Genomic DNA, 24,155 nt, shown 5'->3' with positions numbered 1-24,155 from the left:
TTTATTGTTCTTGTTATATTTATTGTTTTGTTTCTATTTCTTGTTGATTGATATTCCTGCATTGTTGGAGATAGACACATAAGGATTTCACTGCACCACGAAAATATCTACAAAGCTTTGTACACCACCAATACATTTTATTTGATTTTGTGTCGGTTATTTCTTGCATATGTGTTATGAATTTCTGATATATATTTTTTTGGTGGGGGGGGTATTTCTCTGTTCCACGCGCATGAGCAGGATGAATAGAGAAGCCTCTAACTGCAGTGTGCAGTTCCGGGCCGTGCTCAATGTGGGCGGAGTGAAACGCGTTTAACCCGAACCCTTCCCGTCTCTTTCAAGATCACCCAAGTTGGGGTAAACGTTGAGGGCATCAACGTCAGCGAATCTTAATCGAACCTAACCTACATGGATAAAAAAATCAACCAATGAAGTAAGTGAGACTGTCATTATGCACTTTGTAATATTCATGTTATACCAGTGCAGTGATATATTTGTATATGACCAACAACCACACCAATGTTAGCATAGAGTTAATTAGCACCCATTTGCACGTGAGCTAGCTAATTGCTCACAATGAGGGAATCTTATTTGGTCAAGTTTTACATGTACAGTTATGTAATCGATTTGATCGTTGATTTTATGTGTTTCTTTAATGTATGCCTTATTGTGTTTGGATGGCTCTAAATGTGTGTCGTTGATGCCATTCCCTTAGGTACACAGCAAGTCTATGTACAATAATGAAATCACCTGGTCCCAACATACATGGCAAGTCAAGAAAAGTCATTGTAACTTGTTCAAATAAATAAAATTAAGTTAAACACATTTAACAAAGAAAGAATTCACATTGCTTTGAAACAGTGTCCAATGAAATATTTTTGGCATGTGAGTGCATTGATGTGAGGAATGGGGTTTGCAGTCGAAAATACATTTTCTGGTCCAACAACATCCATAATGATGTGAAAAATACTTGGGCTAATTCAGTTCCAGCTGTGTTCAAAAATGTTATGCATGCTGGAGCATAAAAAGCTGTTGAATTGTACTTTTTCTTTACTTCCACATGCACTGTGTTCACAGAAACATTGCTCAGATCTTGTCCCTTGGGACCTTGGAGAACTTTTGGTGTGGATGATCAGGTTAGATATTCCTTTAAATGATTCCACTGAACTGTACCATTTGATTGTCATTCCTGTATTGAAAATTGTACTTCGTTCACACCACAGGATCTACCAAAGCAAGGTTTCTCAAACAACTGTGGGGTGTTTGTTTTGATGGTAAGATGCTGGCTATTCAGTATATTATATTAGTCCTATTTTCTGTTATAACATATGAAAATATATTATTATTTCTGTGCTTGTAGCATGCAAAGCACACTTGTTATTTCTCATACTTCTTCTTCTTTATTATTCTTGACACTTTTTTTGACCTATTTCCTACAGTTTTTACACGACATACAATTCATACATCAAACTCCTGCAGAGCTGGATGCTGATGTGACATACTGTGACTTCTTGGGGGGGGATGTCTTCTACATCCTGAAATATATTCCTGGGGGGTGGTATCATTATTTACTATTATCATTATTGTTGTTATAACTATCAAACTTAACAACCTACTCTTTCTTAACTTACAGTATGTTCTGTACATTGCAATGGAAGCACAGTGAGATTTCACTGAGGTATGTATAAATTATAAAATTCTCATCACTAGTGGATATGTTTTTTGGGATCCCCATCCGACTATGTGATTTTTTTTTTCAAAGGAAAACATGCAGCAAATTATGCGACTGTGGTGCCTTGTTCTGCAGAACTTTCCCATGCCGTAAGTCTTGAACATTATAAAAACGTTTAATTTGCATCCTTAAAATCACTTGTTTCACTAGCCAGACTGACCTGAATATATTTTCATATTGAATGCATGTCATTCACTCACTCAAGGTTTGAAGAAAAGAGGTTGAAAGATTGAAAAAGGTGGTCGTAAAGAAAACACATTACAGGTAGGTGTCATATGATGAGTGGTATAGTCTTAAACCAATGTTTAATGTCTTAAACCCTCCCTCCAATATATTTCAGGTTGATGTAGAAGATGCCTCTTCCCCCCCCAGCATGTCACGTCAGCATCCAGCTCTACAGGATCAGGTACTGTATTGGCTATTAGCTAAAGTAAGATGCATTCTTGTACACGCATCCCTAGAGGTTCCCTTACATTACTTAATGACCACAATCTGTTTTCTTTCTAGATGATACTGAAAACAAAATGCACGGACAACTGGGAGCTGTGAACTGGCTATGTAGTCTACTGTATGTAATGCTGAAGGCTTGATGCATGGCAAGATATAATAGTTGTGATGACTTGTTGAGTAGTTATAGATATCACTGAACACCCCTTTAGTAATAGTGGTTTTTGTTTGCATGGTGGTATTGTGAAAGTGGGGTGTAATTTGTCTTGATCACCCAATGAGGCACTACTCTTAATATTTATTCTTCCTTTTTCTTCAAGGAAGCAGATGTTCTTCTAAGGGGCACCCTAGAGGCAGCAAGGTGGTGCGAACTCAACATATAAAGGCATTGTTTCTTTCCATAGTGTAATTGGGATGGACGGGGAAGACCTCATTACAACCCTTAAAGAACTACGGTTATATGATGGCCAGGATGAAGAGGAAAATATTCTCCTCAAGGAACCATTCATGTTACAGAGAGATTATGAGATGTTCTATGTGGAGGCAGTTGACAACAAGAAAATTACTGTCTTTGCCTCTTGAGGAGCAGGAGTGAAGCCATTTTTGAGGAGAGGTCAAACCTTGTTTTTGTCTGCTGTTTTAATTGTGTTATGTGGTTTCGTAAAGATGACGTAGAAGTCACCCGAGTCTCTGATCTCTTTACTGGAGCTGGTATAACTTAAAGTACAAAGCACATTCAGCTTGTCTATATGGTATAGTCTGTTTCCATTCTCATCGGGAAAGTAAATAGCATCAGGATATGTGTGTGTGTGTATTCAATGAAATAATATAATTACAAAGTTATAACACTTATCAATGCAATTTTAACAGTATATGACATACATAACAAGTATGTTCACTGCGACAATATCAGTAGCTTGTCTCAAATATAGCATGAAGCAAAAAGTGTTACAACACATCTGCTGGTACCACTTTAAATAATATTTCTAAATATCTTTAAAAATGAATTACGTTTGTATTGAACGTGTGCCTTGTGCAAACGTGTGTGTTTGTATTCAGTGTGACAAAAAAAGGTGGGTGGGGTCAAGCTTTTGACTCCGCCCGTATGGAGCCGGGCCTCGATTTGCACACTGCAGTCAGGGATACTCGGAGAAATATGCGCAGCTCGAATGCTGCGTTCACAATCAAGTGGGAGGTGGTATTTACCACAAACGACTGGGAAAATACACGATGCGCATCCAACTCGTAATTAATAGTGGGGAAACTCGTCTATCATGCCACGTTCAAAACACCTGGGGACTCGGAAATCTCTGACTTCCGACTTTAGTGAGTTCAAAACAACTGGGAACTCTGGGGGAAAAACGAGCTCCGGCTGGGAGAGATCAATTTGAACGGTCACCCTACTCGGGGAAATCGGGCCTCTTTCTATAGCTTTCTGACCTGAAAATTGCTGGCTTCCTGATTTGACCTTGTATTTTTCCCGAGTTCCCAGTTGTTTTGAATGCGGCGTCATCCTTCCGACTTCTCCCACATGCTGACCTCATGTCACCTACTAAGGAAATTACCTCAATAACAGCATTTTCGGCAGTTAAATGTAACAGCAAGACATTATATGTACATAAAAAGCAATCTATTAATAGGGTTTTTGAACACTACCAGTTGTTTACAAGCATAATAGACATACTTCTAGTTACTGGTTGACACAGTTTGTTGGCCACCAGCCAATCGGCGTTTCTCAACGCGTGCAAAGCATATGAATGTATTTACGACTTCACCACTGGTAATTACTACCTTTCCTTTTGGTTATGAATGCAGCATTATTGCGTCTGACACATGCGCTTGGACCATTTGTGTGAAAACACTAGTGCTTTTTGTGGGCGTAACATGGGCGGATCCAAAATACAGTACATTTTGGCTCTGTTAGATTACTTTGAAGATGTATCCAACCTTTCTTCCTCGAGGTTTACATCTTCATATATAATGTAAATCAATGGTGCACACACGAATCTGTTTGAAAGCGGAAAGGTGAAAGGAAGGATTCAACATATATATCTCGCAGGTCTGTGATTGCTCCAATTAATGTATGGTTTGCTCAAAAGGAAGGACATTAAACGTTTTTCATTGGAGGCTACTGAAAGCTTCTTCACGCCTACTTTACAGAAACTCACCGTCTGCCTCTGATTTGTGGTGATCCATGCAAGGTAACGTAATGCTACTGTGAATTGGGACGCACCCTGTTCTTTGTCTATGTCTAGCTAGCTAGCGGTAAAGTAGGTTACTATTATAACGTAAGTTAGCTATGCATGTCGCCGAAACCTGTCTGGTTTTATTGAAATGTGTGTGACCCTACCAAGTGTAACGATGTCACTTTTAATATTCAGCCAACAATTCAGTTCAGTCATTACTTATTGCTACAGTAACTCATTTATTATGCTGACGTTAGCATAGCCTACGTAGGCTAATCCTGTGTGAAACTAACACTGGCCGGTTAAATTGATTTATTCTCTGTGCCCTCATCCGGGCTGCTGTGTTAATAATAACGGGTTTTTCATCTGTAGGTACACAATGTCCACCTCTGATCCAGTGGTTAGCGCTGCAGGTTCGGTGGTATCGGACCCTCAACACTCTCAGAAACTTCTCAAGGCCCTTCGCTCATTCTGGATAGAAAAATGCTTCCAAGACGCAGTGTTAGTACTGGAAGGGGAAAAGATTCCAGTCCAGAAAAACATTTTGGCTGCGGCTAGTCCATATATCAGGTAATTAGCTTTTGACATGCAGTGGTTTAAAAAAAATGTTGACAGGGCTAGTTATGTAACATTGTTTCCCAGCTGTCAAGGGTGTCCCACTCTGTGCTTACAGACTGTCAGTGCCCTTTCCTGTCATTCTGATACAGTATTCTGACATCCCATAGAACAAAGCTGAACTACAACCCTCCAAAGGAAGATGGATCCATGTACACCATTGAGCTCCAGGGAATCTCTGTCACTATCATGAAGCAGATCTTGGACTACATCTTTAGTGGGGAGGTAAGCAGTATGCAAATCTGTAGTACGCCTACAGTAAAGTGAACACAAGTGGGATGGGTCAGATTACTTAAAACTGACCAGTACGTGTGATTCTTATACTGGTTTTTAAATTGCCAGTACTGATATTGTCCAGTAGGTTATATGCCTAACTCTTTTGAGAGAATCCATATTCATATCTATTTTAGAATTGGATAATATTCCAAAACATATTATGATACCTAGAACAATCCTGATGTTACACTTCTCCTTCCATCCTGCTCCTTGTTGTCTGTGTGTAGATCAGTCTGAGTGAGGACACCATTCAGGACATGGTCCAGGCCGCTGACCTGCTGCTCTTGACAGACCTGAAGTCCCTGTGCTGCCAGTTCCTGGAGAGCTGCATTGCTGCAGAGAACTGCATTGGGATCCGGCTTTTCTCTCTACATTACTGCCTTCACCATGTTCACCATGCTGCCACAGACTTCCTTCAGACACATTTCTGTGATGTGGCCGTCACAGAGGAGTTTAGGGAGTTACCTCCAGACCGGCTGTGCGAGATCCTGTCGATGGACAAGCTCAACGTGGGCAATGAGAAACATGTCCTGGAGGCTGTGGTGCGCTGGCTTGGCCATGACCTGGAGGAACGGAGGGTGAGGGCCTATTCTACTGCTAGGGTGGTGGTGGTCCTGCCCTTATTTCTGTCTGTCTGTGTTATTTATTTAACTAGACAAGTCAGTTAAGAACAAATTCTTATTTACAATAAAGGCCTACCCTGGCCAAACCCAGACGACGCTGGGCCAATTGTGCGCCGCCCTATGGGACTCCCAATCACGGCCAGATGTGATACAGCCGGATGTGATACAAACGTCTGCCTAAAGCATGGCTGTAAAATTACTACAATTATGGTCGAAGACTACTAAATCATTTGAAGGAATGTGTTTTTCGCACACAATTTGCCTATGCATTACTATTGGCCTTTTAGTTTATCCCCTGAGTAACATCTTTTTGGTGTGTCCCCCCCTCCCCTCCAGGTGCACATGAAAGAGGTGATGTCATCGGTGTGGATCCAGGGGCTGGACCAGGGTTACTTGAGGGAGCAGATGTTAGGAGAGCCCTTGATGAGGGAGGTGATCCGGGAGTACTGCAACGCTCCACTGGGGGGCGCAACACTGCAGGGCGAGGCTCTTTTAGCCGCCTTCAAACCTCGTGGCTACTCGGAGTGCATTGTCACTGTAGGGGGGGAGGAGAGAGTGTGAGTATCTTCTAAGTCTCTTACTCTGGGACGATGTCCAGACATAAATGTCTATGCTGTTGAATGTGTACAGTGCCTTCAGAAAGTATTAATACCCCTTAACTTATTCCACATTTTGTTGTGTTACAGCATGAATTCAAAATATATAACTTTTTTTCTCTCACCCATCTACACACAATACCCCATAATAATGACAAAGTGAAAACATGTTTTTAGAAATGTTAGCAAGTTCATGGAAAATGAATACAGAAATAACTTATTTACATAGGTATTCACACCCCTGAGTCAATCGTTTTTTAGAAGCACCTTCGGCAGCGATTACAGCTGTGAGTCTTTCTGGGTAAGTCTCTAAGAGCTTTCCACACCTGGATTGCCATTATTCTTTATCAACATTATTTAAGCTCTGTCAAATTCATCTCCCAGTGTCTGGTGGAAAGCAGACTGAACCAGGTTTTCCTCTAGGATTTTGCCTGTGCTTAGCTCCATTCTGTTTCTTTTTTTTAATCCTGATAAACTCCCCAGTCCTTAACAATTATAAGCATACCCATAACATGACGCAGCCATCACTATGCTTGTAAATATGGAGAGTGGTACTCCTAACACTTTGTTTTCAGGGAAAAAGTGAATTGCTTTGCCACATTTTTTGTAGTGTTACTTTAGTGATGCATGTTTTGGAATATTTGTATTATGTACACGCTTCCTCCTTTTCACTCTGTCAATTAGGTTCATATTGTGGAGTAACTACAATGTTGATCCGTCCTCAGTTTTTTTTTCCTTTCACAGCCATTAATCTCTAACTGTTTAAAAGTCACCATTGGCCTCATGGTGAAATCCCTGAGTGGTTTCCTTCCCCTCTGCCAACTGAGTTAGGAAGGATGCCTGTATCTTTGTTGTGAGTGGGTGTATTGATACACCATGTAAAGAAAGTGTCATTAATAACTTCACAATGCTCAAAGGGATATTCAATGTCTTTTTTTTTTTATCTACCAATGGGTGCATTGGAGAACCTTCCTTGTCTGTCACTTGTTAAGAACATTTTTACGCCTGAACTTATTTAGACTTGCCATAACATAGGGGTTGAAATTTCAGCTTCCCATTTTAAAAATAATTTATAAAAGTTTCCAAAAACATCATTATACTTTGACATTATGGGGTATTGTGTGTGTAGGACAGTGACAAACAAAAATCTACATTTAATCAAGTTTAAGTTCAGGCTGTAACACAACGAAATGTGGAAAAAGTCAAGTGTGTGAATATTTTCTGAAGGCACTGTATATGACTCATACAATGTGGTCATAACACATGGATTCTCATTTTGATATATGCTGTGGTTTTGTGCACATGCTTGATAGATAAACAGTTTGTAATGGAAATTCATGCAAAACATTTAGATATCTGCAAGAAGAGAATGTATTAAGGACAGGAAGGGGAAAAACTGAGAATAGTGTGTGGTTGATCTACTGATAGAGCACATAGTGATTGAGGAGACTCTAGACAAGTAAGTAAAGTTGAAGGGGTGTTCTGGTGACACATAGACAGCGGATGAGGTTAGAGAAGGAGCCAGTGTGTCAGAGATAAAAACCAACAGGACTGACCACAATTGACGTCCTGTTATCTGGTTCCTGTTTAGAACGAGGAAGCCGTCAGCCATGATACGCTGCATGTGTCCACTCTATGACCCAAACCGCCAGCTGTGGATCGAGCTGGAACCAATGAGCATTGGGCGAATAGGGCATGGGGTGCTGGCAGCAGGTTGGTATTGGATCCAGACAGTTTTACTGTTACATATGCACATACTTATACACAGTGCAGTCTTCATGGCAGCTAATGAATAGTTGATGGCTCCAACAATTCTCATGTAAGGCAAACCCAACCTAGTCTTAGTAATCAACAATAGATTAACCCCATTCTTTGTCCTCTCAGAGGGCCATCTCTTTGTGATGGGTGGCATGGATGAAACCAAGACAGTCCTGAGCAGTGGAGAGAAATATGACCCAAACACAAACACTTGGACCCCCATTCCTTCCATGAAACAGGTATTCTACAGTACTACTCCACACAACATTAAAAACTGCAACGTTTTTTTCTTTGCAATCCTTTCAACCTTTTCATTAGCACCATTCAACAATCTTGGTTCATAGACATTTCAAGTGGTATCATCTGAAGTTCTCACTTTAATTGGTTATGTAGACAAAATAAATGTCTTCCACTGAACTAAAGTGAATATTGTGGTATGTACATACATGACAATTTATTTAATCTATCAAATGTTCCATCTGTCCTTTTTACTTGTATACTCCCACTGGTAGCCATTTGTTTTGTTCTTCTCTACCCTCCTAAAGTGTGTTATTGTTCCAAGTGATGCCACTAGGGGTCAATGTTTCTCAGTATTATTAAGGCTTCTGCCATTTGTTTGGTCAGGCGAGGCAGAACTTTGGTGTTGCTGAGCTGGATGGGATGATCTATGTGTTGGGAGGAGAGGAAGAGGACATGGAGCTCCTGACTGTGGAGGTGTTCGACCCTCACTACAACACCTGGACAACCCAAACCAGCATGACCATGGTCCGCAAGGTGTGACATGACATGAACATTTCCGGCTTCCAACTGAAATGTATAACAAACACATTCACAAATTGCATCCTTTCCAAATCTCACCACTTGCCCAACGATCTCTCCTCAGGTTGGCTGCTATGCCACCATGAAAAAGAAGATCTATGCCATGGGTGGTGGGTCATATGGAAAGCTGTACGACTCAGTAGAATCTTATGATCCAAAGACCCAGCAGTGGACTGCAATCTGCCCTTTGAAAGAGAGAAGGTACATAATCAAGTCAGTAGTTTGAATATACAGTATACAGTGGGGCAAAAAAGTATTTAGTCAGGCACCAATTGTGCAAGTTCTCCCACTTAAAAAGATGAGGCCTGTAATTTTCATCATAGGTACACGTCAACTATGACAGACAAAATGAGGAAAAAAAATCCAGAAAATCACATTGTAGGATTTTTAATGAATTTATTTGCAAATTATGGTGGAAAATAAGTATTTGGTCACCTACAAACAAGCAAGATTTCTGTCTCTCACAGACCTGTAACTTCTTCTTTAAGAGGCTCCTCTGTCCTCCACTCGTTACCTGTATTAATGGCACCTGTTTAAACTTGTTATCAGTATAAAAGACACCTGTCCACAACCTCAAACAGTCACACTCCAAACTCCACTATGGCCAAGACCAACGAGCTGTCAAAGGACACCAGAAACAAAAGTGTAGACCTGCACCAGGCTGGGAAGACTGAATCTTCAATAGGTAAGCAGCTTGGTTTGAAGAAATCAACTGTGGGAGCAATTATTAGGAAATGGAAGACATACAAGACCACTGATAATCTCCCTCGATCTGGGGCTCCACGCAAGATCTCACCCCGTGGGGTCAAAATGATCACAAGAACGGTGAGCAAAAATCCCAGAACCACACGGGGGGACCTAGTGAATGACCTGCAGAGAGCTGGGACCAAAGTAACAAAGCCTACGATCAGTAACACACTACGCCGCCAGGGACTCAAATCCTGCAGTGCCAGACGTGTCCTCCTGCTTAAGCCAGTACATGTCCAGGCCCGTCTGAAGTTTGCTAGAGAATATTTGGATGATCCAGAAGAAGATTGGGAGAATGTCATATGGTCAGATGAAACCAAAATATAACTTTTTGGTAAAAACTCAACTCGTCGTGTTTGGAGGACAAAGAATGCTGAGTTGCATCCAAAGAACACCATACCTACTGTGAAGCATGGGGGTGGAAACATCATGCTTTGGGGCTGTTTTTCTGCAAAGGGACCAGGACGACTGATCCGTGTAAAGGAAAGAATGAATGGGGCCATGTATCGTGAGATTTTGAGTGTAAACCTCCTTCCATCAGCAAGGGCATTGAAGATGAAACGTGGCTGGGTCTTTCAGCATGACAATGATCCCAAACACACCGCCCGGGCAACGAAGGAGTGGCTTCGTAAGAAGCATTTCAAGGTCCTGGAGTGGCCTAGCCAGACTCCAGACCTCAACCCCATAGAAAATCTTTGGAGGGAGTTGAAAGTCCATGTTGCCCAGCAACAGCCCCAAAACATCACTGCTCTAGAGGAGATCTGCATGGAGGAATGGGCCAAAATACCAGCGTGAACCTTGTGAAGACTTACAGAAAATGTTTGACCTCTGTCATTGCCAACAAAGGGTATAGGAGAGAGTTTGCTGCACTGAAAGTAAAGGGGCTGAATAATTTTGCACGCCCAATTTTTCAGTTTTTGATTTGTTAAAAAAGTTTGAAATATCCAATAAATGTCGTTCCACTTCATGATTGTGTCCCACTTGTTGTTGATTCTTCACAAAAAAATACAGTTTTTTGAAGCCTGAAATGTGGCAAAAGGTCGCAAAGTTCAAGGGGGCCGAATACTTTCGCAAGGCACTGTACCTACTGTAAAATATGGTGGTGGATCTTTGATGTTTTAGCATGTAAATCTTGGTGGGGGAAAAAAACATTAAGTGGGCTGCATGCCAGCAAAGCCACTAAACAATACATTAATTGTACAAACTATGGCACAAGGGGACGACGAGCGGATAAGAGGCAATCAGTAATTTCGATTAAGACATTCATGATGGAGCTAGGACGGACGTAGTCAATATAACAATTTGTTCAGCACTTTTGAAATGTACAGCGTCAGAATTCAGAACATGGGCTGCTCTTAGAGTTCTCCCTGTACACCAATTCAGAACCGTAGGCTAGATAAAGGGGGCCTATAAGCAGACAATGAAAGCGCTTACCATTTCAATGATTACATTTCTAAAAAACAAATGGTCATATGTGCACCACCAAGTCAGAAGAGTAGGTGAAATTAAGAGGTGAAAATAGACCAAGTTATTAGGGTGAGGCACATGGGCTACTAACAGCTTTACTGCACAACATACTCCTAGTATTACTTTCTTAGCTACAGTATACATATCTCCCTGGCATATTACAATTTATGCAGCAACATATAAGACATTTTTGGACTCACATTGTTGTGCTGTTCTCACTTGAACAGGAAGGTGGCGCGGCGGTCCTTGGTGGGCAAATTTTGTCATCAAACTCTGTCATCAGTCTGCCATTCTCTGGATTTATGGTGCTTTCAAGACAACTGGGAACTCAAAGAAAGAAAAAAAAGTTGAATCATGACGATGTCAGTGATCTTCAGGTCGTAGCTCTAGAAAAAGGCTTGAGTTCCGGATTTACAATTCCGAGTTGGATGAAAATTTAAAACTTATTTTCCCAGTCTTAGCTAGTTTTTCCCCGAGTTCCCAGTTGTCTTGAACTCCCTAAAGTCAGATTTTGCAGTTCAGAGTTAACAGTTGTTTTGAGCGCGGCACAAATCATGCTTCATTGACCGCATGGCCAAAGTAGAATTTGTATAATTTGAAACTAGGAAAAGAGACCCTTAGACTTCAAATCAAATTTATTTATATAGCCCTTCGTACATCAGCTGATATCTCAAAGTGCTGTACAGAAACCCAGCCTAAAACCCCAAACAGCAAGCAATGCAGGTGTAGAAGCACGGTGGCTAGGAAAAACTCCCTAGAAAGGCCGAAACCTAGAGAGGAACCAGGCTATGTGGGGTGGCCAGTCCTCTTCTGGCTGTGCCGGGTGGAGATTATAACAGAACATGGCCAAGATGTTCAAATGTTCATAAATGACCAGCATGGCCCAATAATAATAAGGCAGAACAGTTGAAACTAGAGCAGCAGCACGGCCAGGTGGACTGGGGACCGCAAGGAGTCATCATGTCAGGTAGTCCTGAGGCATGGTCCTAGGACTCAGGTCCTCCGAGAGAGAGAAAGAGAGAATTAGAGAGAGCACACTTAAATTCACACAGGACACCGAATAGGACAGGAGAAGTACTCCAGATATAACAAACTGACCCTAGCCCCCCGACACATAAACTACTGCAGCATAAATACTGGAGGCTGAGACAGGAGGGGTCAGGAGACACTGTGGCCCCATCCGAGGACACCCCCGGACAAGGCCAAACAGGAAGGATATAACCCCACCCACTTTGCCAAAGCACAGCCCCCACACCACTAGAGGGATATCTTCAACCACCAACTTACCATCCTGAGACAAGGCTGAGTATAGCCCACAAAGATCTCCGCCACGGCACAACCCAAGGGGGGACTTGAGACCACATAGCCATTCCACTGAATAGCAGGCTAATGATTGCTTTGCAATGCTTGCAGTTAGCCACTGATTCCTTCCAAACCACTCATTGTTAAATTTGCGATTTCTAACTTGTGTAATGTTTATGTCCATGGTTGATGAGCATATGACAAGGATTCTAAAGGATTTGCCAGTAGATTGTGGGCTTGATTCATGATGACTGCTAGCTAAGATTGTGTAAGTATGATGTTGACATGATCAGTCCAATCGGCGGCAGGGTGGTTAGAGCATTGGACTAGTAACCGAAAGGTTGCAAGTTCAAATCCCCGAGCTGACATGGTACAAATCTGTCGTTCTGCCCCTGAACAGGCAGTTAACCCACTGTTCCTAGTCCGTCATTGAAAATAAGAATTTGTTCTTAACTGACTTGCCTAGTTAAATAAAGGTACAACAAAAATAATCAAAGCTACTGTAGATATAATGTGATTTGACAATTTTATGTGGCCAAAGACCTTGAGCCTTCTTAAATGGGCACTTCTAATGCAGCACCCAACGGGCGAGAATTTTCGAGGTCTACCCTTAGACTTGGCTCTGACGTAGTGTCCCCATGAGTGACAGAACACTGAGCCAATCACTGCTCATTGCTCCATATTTTCTGCTGGCTTGCCCCAACAACACCCTGAATGCACTGAGCTAGGCTGAAACGCCTGCATTTTGGAGCTGCCTTACTCAAGAAAACAAAAAAGAGACCATGTTTTTATGCTGCTCTATTAACTCAATGATGTGTGTGTATATATATATATATATATATATATATATTTTTTTTTTTTTTACATTGTTTGCAAACTAATATGTGACACGTATAATTGATTCTCTGCCCCACCTGCCCTGAATGACGGGTTGCCACTGGATCAGTGTTTCCATTGCATTTTCAACTCTACCAGTAGTTTTGTCACAAATTGTTGCGTTAAATAGCAAATATGCCTACTCTGGTCTTGGCATGTGCACTCTAGCCAACAGCTCGCAGATACAGTGGTGGTAAGCTTGTCTACATGATGAGATTATGGATAAGTACAGAAACGTTTTTATTTGTCAAAGTTGCAGTCAAGCATTGTTCATCATGTCACCAGAATAAGATTCTCAACATTTATTGGAAAGGAGCATCAAGTTCATACCATGCACTTTCACCACCCTGTGAAGTTCATATTAACTTATTTCATCTGTAGCCTAATTTAAACTGCATGGTTTCCCGAGTCGTAGTGGGAGGAGCCCACACCATATCATCGCGTGACTACAAAATCACATCGATATGATGGTTATTATATCACTATTTGCGCTTGGTTTCCATCACCATTTCTTGCATAATTTATTTTACAGACCAAAAAAATCTCATTGTTGAACGAACAAATTCTGTCTGCATCTATGAAATTGTACTGAAACTTCCTGTTTCCATCACAGCTGTCATCATTTTCTTTTATATGGTAGAACTTTACTCGTATAAAAACTGTAGATGGAAACGTGGTTAGTAAAGTATTTAATTGTTACCCAGAAATGGTTTGATATTGATATAGAAATGTCTGGATTGGGCCTTTTTTTAAGGTCAATGGCATCATTAACTTTACCCAGTACCAGGATATTTTAGGCAAAAACCTGGTTGCCTCTGTGAGGAGGCTGAAACTTGGCTGCAAATGGATCTTCCAGCAAGACTATTTGCCCAAGTACACATACAAATCCACAAAGAAATAGTTCATTTGGCCACAAAATCAACATTTTGCAATGGCCATCTGTCTCCGGACTTGAAACCCGATTGGAAAACCTGTGGTTTGAATTGAAGAGGGCAATCCATAAGTACAGAGGAAGGATATCAAGGATCTGGGAGGATTCTGTATGGAGGAATAGTCTTAAGATCAGATCCCTTCCAATGTGTTCTACCACTCATAAAATATTTTACAAAACGGATCAGTGCCGTTATCCTTCAAGGTGAAAACGGGTGTCAGTAATTTTGACCCCTACCTTTTTGAGAAAAATAAATATTACTTTTTAAACAAAGTAATTATCTTTGAGCAATTGTTTTAGTATAAAAAAATAACTTACCAGTTTCTTTTGCATACAATACAGCTCAGTATTTGAATTATTTATTTTATACAGTCATTATTGCTAATATTTATCAAGGGTGTCAATTTATGACCCCACTGTGTGTGTGTGTGTATATATTTTACCTGTCAGGTTTTACTTCAGAAATGATTCAACTTTATTGTCCACATTTAGATGAGAGGTGAAGCCAAAGGCTATTTTCCAAGTAACACGTTTATACATTGTAATACAGTTTTTTATTTTTTATTGCTTTTGTACTATTTTCTAAACTCTTAGTACGAAACTCCAAACTGGTAACTTGTAACGCAACCATTCTTACATTCAAAACCTTTCATCGTGCATTAATTTTGTTTGTAGACATCTTTCACCACACAACCATTGATCCAAAATATGAGTTTACTGTGAAATATAATGAGTACATTGGTTTAATCACAAACACAACATAATGATATCTTCTCAATTTAGTTATTTTTAACAACCAGTTAATCCAATAGCAAAACATGTAATGTAGCATGCTACAGTCCTGTAAATTACAGTACATTACACTGTTTTCACATTAGGCAATACATTTGCACTACTGAACATCACATGTCCATCATCTCTATCCCATGTGTGATCATCTTTCACTATTTTGATTGAACCTTTATTTAACCAGGAAGGGCTCATTGAGATTTAAAATCTATTTTTCAAGAGTGTCCTGGCCAAGATGGGCAGCACCAAGTCATTACAAAAATTACAGACAAACAACATGAAAAACTACACGTAATCTAGTAAAAACCATAGAATTCACAGGAGTATAACAAAATCAAAAACAGCAAATTAAAAACATTGACAGGTCAGGGAATCAGTCTCAAGATCATTCATCAGTGATTTAAAAAGTTCTTCCAGTTTAAAAGTATTTTGTAAGGTGTTCCAAGACGGTGGCGCATAGTACATAAAAGCCCTTTTAACAAATTCAGTTCGAACATTTGGAACAGTTAGCAGGATAATGTCCAGCGACCGAAGAGAGTACCCACCACATTTCTAAACAATAAAATGCCCAAATAAAAAGGTAGTAAACCCAAAATGGCTTTGTAAATAAAAGTATACCAGCCTACGATTGACTAGAGAAGGCCAGCCAACCCTGGTATACAAAGTGCAGTAGTGCGTAAGGGTTTTGCAGTTTTAAAATAAATCTCAAAGTGCAATGGTAAAGGGCGTCAATTGATCTCAAACACTGAGCGGAAACATTCATATATAAAATATTCCCATAGTCTAGTAAGGGCATAAATGTCGCTGATACTAGCCTCCTTCTGGCTTCAAAAGAAAAACAGGCCTTATTCCTAAAATAACATCCCAATTTCAGCTTCCATTTTTTTGTAAGTTGTTGAATATGCAATTTAAAAGAGGCCGTCATCAATTAAAATTCCAAGATATTTATATGAGGTTAGTCTAAATCTCATTGCCCTGACAGGTAATAATAGGTGAAAAGTTGAGAGGTCTATATCTTGCTTTAGAAAACACCATTAGTTTAGTTTTGTCAGTATTGAGGATAAGCTTCAATTGACACAAGGTATGTTGAACAGTATAAAAAGCAGTTTGCAAGTTCTGGAATGCTTTTGTAAGAGACTAGGCATAACAGTATCATCAGCATAAAAATGAAGTTGTGCATTTTGAACAATTGTGTCTAAATTATTTATATAAATAGTGAATAAGAGAGGACCACAGAGCCTTGGGGCACACCATGAGACAGACAATCTAACAGACATGAGCCCATCAAATTGAGTGCACTGAGTTCTATCAGACAGATAGTTAGCAAACCATGCAACTGCATGCTCTGAAAGACCTACACTCGATAATCTATGCTTTAGCATGATCAACTGTATCAAAAGCTTTAGAGACATCAATAAAAAGTGAGACACAGTGCTGTTTTTTTGTCAAGGGCTTCAGTGAAATCATTTAAAACCTTCATGGCTGCTGTGCTATGCCTCTTCCTGAAGCCCGATTGGTACATTGATCAAATATAGTTAGTAAATAAACTTTTTTAGCTGTTCCCTTACAAGGGTTTCAAGTATTTTCACCAGGGGTGACAGCTTTGCGATTGGCCTATAATTATTTAAAATAGTTTGATCTCCCCCTTTTTTAAAAGCGGTAGGACAAAAAAATTTCCAAAGATCTGGAAATCAGCATTACATTCCAGGGTTAGATTGAACAGATGTGTAAGTGGTTCAGCTATGAAATCAGCTGACAGATTTAAAAAGCAGGGATCCAGAAGATCAGGACCTGCAGGCTTTCTCTGATCTAAGGATTTCAGGGATTTATGTACCACCTGCACTGAGAATGGCAAAAAGCAATGTAATCAAATTAAAGAAACATGTTTAGCAGGCACTAGTTTGCAGCAAGCCTGTCTTGAGCATTTGGCCAAAGGTTCTCTCATTGAAATTGCAGTAAATATCCTCATTGTTCATGCACCTGGGGAAAACCCTTTTGGTATGGCGAGTCCAAACCTGACATGCACTGTAGGTCTGGATTGAAATCATTCCATGCCTCGTCCATGGCCTTTTGGATACATGTTTACTGTATAGGGGATGCATTTCTCTCTTGTTTTGGACTTTCTGGATTATTTGAAATTGTAGTGACAGAAACACAAGCATTTCGCTGCAGCTGCTGTAACACCTGCTAATCTGTACATGTCTGATCTTGTCAGATATGATTTTACTTCACAGCAAGTTTACAATAGTCATCATAGTAGTACATTCGAGTATATATCGTACTTTTTATGTTTATACTTCAGACATACAGAACTAGTCAAAGGTTTGGACACTCCTACTCATTCCAGGGTTTTTCTTTATTTTTACTTTTTTTTTGTAGAATAATAGTGAAGACAAATTATGAAATAACACATTTAATCATGTAGTAACCAAAAAAGTGTTAAACAAATCAAAATATATTTTAGATTCTTCAAAGTAGCCACGCTTTGCCCTGATGACAGCTTTGCACATTCTTGGCATTCTCTCATCCAGCTTCATGAGGTCGTTATCTGGAATGCATTTTAATTAACAGGTGTGCCTTGCTAATTTGTGGAATTTTTTTCCTTAATGCGTTTGGGCCAATTAGTTGTGTTGTGACGAGGTAGGGGTGGTATACAGAAGATGGCCCTATTTGGTGAAAGACCAAGTCCATATTATGGCAAGAGCAGCTTAAATAAACAAAGAGAAACGACAGTCCATAATTACTGTAAGACATGAAGGTCAGTCAGTCCGGATAATTTTAAAGAACTTTGAACGTTTCTTTAATTGCAGTCACAAAAACCATCAAGCGTATGATGACATTGGCTCTCAGGAAAGGAAGACTCTGAGTTACCTCTGCTGCAGTGGATAAGTTCATTATAGTTAACTGAACCTCAGATTGCAGCCCAAATAAATGCTTAACGGAGTTCAAGCAACAGACACATCTCAACATCAACTGTTCAGAGGAGACTGCGTGACTCAGGCATTCATGGTCGAATTGCTACAAAGAAACCACTACTGAAGGACACCAATAGTAAGAAGAGACTTGCTTGGGCCAAGAAACACAAGCAATGGACATTAGACCGGTGGAAATCTGTCCTTTGGTCTGATGAGTCAAAATGTGAGATTTTTTGTTCCAACCGCCATGTCTTTGTGAGACGTAGAGAAGATGAACGGATGATCTCGGCATGTGTGGTTCCCACTATGAAGCAAGGAGGAGGAGGTGTGGGTTGCTATTCTGGTGACACTGTCTGTGATTTATTTAGAATTCAAGGCACACTTAACCAGCATGGCTACTCCAGAATTCTGTAGCGATACGCCATTCCATCTGGATTGCGCATAGTCCCACTATCATTTGTTTTTCAACAGGACAATGACCCAACACACCTCCAGGCAGTGGAAGGGCTGCATCAGATGACCTGGCCTCAACAATCACCTGACCTCAAACCAATTGAGATGGTTTTAGATGAGTTTGATCACAGAGTGAAGGAAAAGCAGCCAACAAGTGCTCAGCATATGTGGGAATGCCTTCAAGACTGTTGGAAGAGCATTCCAGGTGAAGCTGGTTGAGAGAATGCCAAGAGTGTGCAAAGCTGTCATCAAGGCAAAGGGCGGCTACTTTGAAGAATCTCAAATGTAAAATATATTTTGATTTGTTTAACACTTTTGTTGCTTACTAAATTATTCCATATGTGTATTTCATAGATTTGATGTCTTCACTATTAGTCTACAATGTAGAAAATTGTAAAAAAAGAAATAAAGAAAAACCCTTGAACTTTTGACTGATACTGTACATTTTCATGAATACATTTTTGCCGCATAGAAAGTGGTAACAGTGCACCAAGTCTGGAACCAACAGGACAGCTTCTAACCCCCCCCCCCCCCCCCAAGCCATAAGACTTCTAAACAACATTGCTAAATATCTAATCAAATTGCTACTCTGACTACCTGCATTGACCCTTTTTTTGCACTAACTCTCTTGCACTAATTAACTCTATGCACCCACACTGGACTTTACCCACACACTCATACATACACTGACACCTCAACACACACACTTTCACACTCACCACATAAGCTGCAACAACTGTCTATTAACTATCCTGTTGTCTAGTCGCTTTACCCCTACCTATATGTACAGTACGTCGCTACTTAAATGACCTCGTACCCCTGCACATCGACTCAGTACTGGTACTCCTTGTATACTGAGTGTACAAAACATTAGGAACATCTGCTCTTTCCATCACATAGCTTTCACCTGGTCAGTCTATGATCCCTTATTGATGTCACTTGTTAAATCCACGTCAATCACTGTAGATGAAGGGGAGGAGATGGGTTAAAGATGGGTTTTTATGCCTTGAGACATGGATTATGTATGTTGGCCATTCAGAGGATGAATGGGCAAGACAAAAATGTAAGTGCCTTTGAACAGGGTATGTTCGTAGGTGCCAGGCGCACAGGTTTGAGTGTGTCAGGAACTGCAACCCTGCTGGGTTTTTCATGCTCAGCAGTTTCCTGTGTGTATCAAGAATGGTCCACCACCCAAAGGACATCCAGCCAACTTGACACAACTGTGGGAAGCATTGGAGTCAACATGGGACAGCATCCCTGTAGAATGCTTTCGACACCAGAGTCCATGCTCTGACGAATTGAAGCTGTTCTGAGGGCAAAAGGGGGTTCAACTCAATATTAGGAGGGTGTTTCTGTTTTGTACACTCAGTGTATATAGCCATGGTATTTTCTACTCTGTATATAACCACGTTATTTTCTACTCTGTATATAGCCACGGTATTTTCTACTCTGTATATAGCCACGGTATTTTCTACTCTGTATATAACCACGTTATTTTCTACTCTGTATATAGCCACGGTATTTTCTACTCTGTATATAGCCACGGTATTTTCTACTCTGTATATAGCCACGGTATTTTCTACTCTGAATATAGCCACGGTATTTTCTACTCTGTATATATCCATGGTATTTTCTACTCTGTATAGCCATGGTATTTTCTACTCTGTATACAACCCTGGTATTTTCTACTCTGTATATAACCACGGTATTTTCTACTCTGTATATAGCCACGGTATTTTCTACTCTGTATATAGCCACTGTATTTTCTACTCTGTATATAGCCACTGTATTTTCTACTCTGTATATAACCACGGTATTTTCTACTCTGTATATAGCCACGGTATTTTCTACTCTGTATATAGCCACGGTATTTTCTACTCTGTATATAACCATGGTATTTTCTACTCTGTTTATAACCACAGTATTTTCTACTCTGTATATAACCACGGTATTTTCTACTCTGTATATAACCACGGTATTTTCTACTCTGTATATAGCCACGGTATTTTCTACTCTGTATATAGCCACGGTATTTTCTACTCTGTATATAGCCACGGTATTTTCTACTCTGTATATAGCCACGGTATTTTCTACTCTGTATATAGCCACGGTATTTTCTACTCTGTGTATAACCATGGTATTTTCTACTCTGTATATAGCCACGGTATTTTCTACTCTGTATATAGCCACGGTATTTTCTACTCTGTATATAGCCACGGTATTTTCTACTCTGAATATAGCCACGGTATTTTCTACTCTGTATATAGCCACGGTATTTTCTACTCTGTATATAACCACGGTATTTTCTACTCTGTATATAACCATGGTATTTTTACTCGTCATTTTTATTATTCACTGTGTATTTATTTCTCGTGTTTATTTTTTTTTCGATTTTCTATCTTATCTTTAACTCTGCATTGTTGGAAAAGGACCCGTAAGTAAACATTTTCACCTGTTGTCTACGAAGCATGTGACAAATAACATTTGATTTGAACTAAGAGTTGTGGAGCAGTTCCACATACTTGTAAAAATTGCACCTAAGTGATTAAAAAACTAACAGTGAACAATTGCATGCACTTATTATACTGACAATATATTAGGTTAGATTACATAACTGCATTCTGTCTATTGTATTTCCACCCAAGAGGTTGAGAGTAAGGTCAGAAGCATAGCTGCGTCCCCAGATGAACTCGTATTTTTAAAGTATATTTTTCATCCCTTCAAAGACCACAGAAGATTAATGTTACACAAAGTCTCCTGTGGTGGATTTGTTTAGTGTTGGTGTTATTAATGTTATGCTTTTGATGAGTGACCCCTGACCTGATATTACGGTGGGGATGTCTCTGCCTGCAGGTTTGGCTCAGTGGCGTGTGGTGTGGGTCAGGAGCTCTATGTGTTTGGAGGTGTGAGGAGCCGTGACTCAGACAACCCAGAATCCAGCACCATGACCACCTGCAAGTCCGAGTTTTTCCATGATGAGATGAAAAGGTCAATAATAGGGCTTACTTTGATCAAATACATCCTTGTTTTCATTCATGCTTTAGCCAGAACGGTTATAGACTGGGTGTATCCTTGTTACCTAAAGACGAAGAGACCTTATATTTACTGTGTTTGTAAATTATCAACATCTTTCAATCATATTTTTTATTTTTTGCCCAACCACACTGTGTCCAGATGGATATACCTGGACGACCAGAATCTCTGTGTTCAGACCAGTTCCTCCTTTGTGTATGGAGCTGTCCCCATTGGAGTCAGCATTTATGTGGTGGGAGACCTAGACACTGGTGAGTTAAAGGCTGTGCCAATAGAATGTAAATATTATATGTTTATGTAATGGACTCCTGAAGCATATTGCAACAACTTGGCAAGGGGGGAGCAATCCCCTGAGGGCAATATCAATATATATTTTCCTCCCTCTGCGTAGGTACAACCTATGACTATGTGAGGGAATTCCGTCGCAGCTCGGGGACGTGGCACCGCACCAAGCCCATGCTGACATCTGATCTGTGCAAGACGGGCTGTGCAGCCCTGCGCATCGCTAACTGCAAACTGTTCCGTCTGCAGCTGAAGCAGGGCCTGTTTAGACACAGGGTCCCATCGTCATAGAAAGCACCTAAAGGAGTGGCATTGTCTCCACATCTTTTGGCTTTGGGCACAGCAATGGGACATAAGAATGGAGGTTGAAGAAGGGACCCTCCAATGGGGATGTTTGGAGTATTTATCTGCATATTTTGCTGACTTTCTTAGGGTTCATGAGGGTATTGTATGTGCGATCTTGCTTGAAGAGGGATCACTTTTTAAACATGGCCTTATTTCATTGCAATTTAACAGTGGGAATGATTTGTAAATACATTTTACTGACATTCCCCATTTGCTTTTTATGTTTACTACATTTTTGCTGCTGCTTGGTGGGTTTTAGAGAATGTAACACTATTTTTAAGGGGTGAAAAGGAAGAATTACATTTTAGCAGACACGCTTATCCAGAGCCACTTACAGGAACAATTAGATTAAAGTGCCTTGTTCAAGGGCACATCTACAAATTTTTCACCTAGTCGGCTCGGGAATTTAAACCAGCGACCTTTCACTTAACCACTAGGCTCCCTGCCGCCTAGTAGTACTGTAATTTGTAATCACTTAGCCTGTCATTTTTAAGGAAAATCTAGACCCATGTCTAACACTGTATTTTTTTTGTTATGAGTCAGTGAATGTCAACTAGAGATGCATAACTAGATTCACAAAAGGACATGCTGTTTTTGGCCTATGACAACTAGAGATACACAAGGAGACTTATAAAATAACATGTGGTTTTAGTTGTTCCCTTAGCTAAGGGACTTGTGGCCTATAAAATAATCTTTACTCAAAATCTTAACTTAAAATAGACTGTCTAAATAGACAGTTTATAGTGCTTAATGCCAAAAGCTGGAGCATAGCACATATTTCAATGGTTACTGGTGATATACTGTATACACTGAGTGTATAAAACATTAGGAACACCTGCTCTTTCCACGACAGACTGACCAGGTGAAAGCTATGATCCCTTATTGATGTCACCTGTTAAATCCACTTCAATAAGTGTAGATGAAGGGGGGAGACAGGTTAAAGAAGGATTTTCAAGCTTTGAGACAATTGAGACATGGATTGTGTATGTGTGCCATTCAGAGGGTGAATGGGCAAGACAAAGGATTTAAGTGCTTTTGAACAGGGTGTGGTAGTAGGTGCCAGGCACACCGGTTTGAGTGGGTCGAGAACTGCAACACTGCTGGGTTTTTCACACTCAACAGTTTCCAGCCTATCAAGAATGGTCGACCACCGAAAGGACATCCAGCCAACTTGACACAACTGTGGGAAGCATTGGCGTCAACATGTGCCAGGGTCTCTGTGAAATGCTTTCCACAACTTGTAGTTCATGCCCTGACGAATTGAGGGTGTTCTGAAGGCAAAAGGGGGTGCAACTCAATATTAGGTGTTCCTAATGTTTTGTGCACTGTGTGTGTGTGTATATATAAACGGTACTGTATCCTAAGTGAAATCTCTTCATGACATGAATGTAAGGCTGAGTTAAGCATTTTCCTGCAGTGCCATTGGTTTCTCTTTAACCAAGCACTCCAGGAACAGTGTGGGTCAGAAATAGATGTAGAGTTACTAGTGTCACTCTTAAAGTTGCTGCATGGTCAATCCAACATCTGCATTGGCCATGCAGCATTTACGGTGATACGGCCTCTGTAGAAGTCCGGGCATCCATACTTCTTGCGCTTTGCAGAGCTGTTGTCAAGTAAGTGCGTTTGTTTATACAGGACCTCCCGCCCCCACCTACCGTCAACCAATCATGTAAATGCGGAGCTACAGTTGAAGTCGGAAGTTTACATACACCTTAGCCAAATACATTTAAACGAAGTTTTTCACAATTCCTGACATTTATTCCTAGTAAAAATTATCTGTCTTTAGGCCAGTTAGGATCACCACTTTATTTTAAGAATGTGAAATGTCAGAATAATAGTAGAGAATTATTTCAGCTTTTATTTCTTTCATCACATTCCCAGTGGGTCAGAAGTTTCCATACACTCAATTCGTATTTGGTAGCATTGCCTTTAAATTCTTTAACTTGGGTCAAACGTTTCAGGT

General features: G+C 40.3%; 1 protein-coding gene and 1 long non-coding RNA gene across 5 annotated transcripts; both read left to right on the top strand.

Moving 5' to 3' along the window:
* The first annotated feature begins 240 nt into the window (after nt 1–240).
* LOC149985453 (uncharacterized) lies at nt 241–2,860 on the top strand. 2 transcript variants are annotated; one of them, XR_016490884.1, is made up of 10 exons: nt 241–433; nt 716–768; nt 1,078–1,136; nt 1,224–1,239; nt 1,634–1,678; nt 1,763–1,821; nt 1,938–1,996; nt 2,073–2,138; nt 2,240–2,300; nt 2,500–2,860. It is a non-coding gene; the product is annotated as an uncharacterized LOC149985453 (long non-coding RNA). The 2 variants fall into 2 exon arrangements; XR_016490864.1 differs by having other exon boundaries at nt 1,224–1,274.
* Nucleotides 2,861–3,990: 1,130 nt separating this feature from the next.
* On the top strand, nt 3,991–23,556 carry LOC110519226 (gigaxonin). 3 transcript variants are annotated; one of them, XM_090216437.1, is made up of 13 exons: nt 4,145–4,238; nt 4,340–4,380; nt 4,738–4,935; nt 5,091–5,205; nt 5,484–5,834; nt 6,216–6,436; nt 8,067–8,188; nt 8,360–8,472; nt 8,858–9,007; nt 9,117–9,253; nt 21,386–21,520; nt 21,707–21,816; nt 21,957–23,556. In XM_090216437.1, the coding sequence occupies exons 3-13, from the start codon at nt 4,745–4,747 to the stop codon at nt 22,136–22,138; spliced, it is 1,827 nt and encodes a 608-aa protein (XP_090072563.1). In that variant the 5' UTR covers nt 4,145–4,238; nt 4,340–4,380; nt 4,738–4,744; the 3' UTR covers nt 22,139–23,556. The 3 variants fall into 3 exon arrangements, with proteins under 3 accessions (XP_090072526.1, XP_090072563.1, XP_021452154.2); XM_090216400.1 differs by having other exon boundaries at nt 3,991–4,380; XM_021596479.3 differs by lacking the exon at nt 4,145–4,238 and having other exon boundaries at nt 4,364–4,467.
* Nucleotides 23,557–24,155: the final 599 nt, after the last annotated feature.

The sequence above is a fragment of the Oncorhynchus mykiss genome, chromosome 1, assembly GCF_057628025.1.
Source record: "Oncorhynchus mykiss isolate SJ-2025 chromosome 1, ASM5762802v1, whole genome shotgun sequence".
Classification (NCBI taxonomy): Eukaryota; Metazoa; Chordata; class Actinopteri; order Salmoniformes; family Salmonidae; genus Oncorhynchus; species Oncorhynchus mykiss.
Note: the sequence above shows the minus strand (reverse complement) of the source record. Positions and strands in the feature narration are given on the sequence as shown.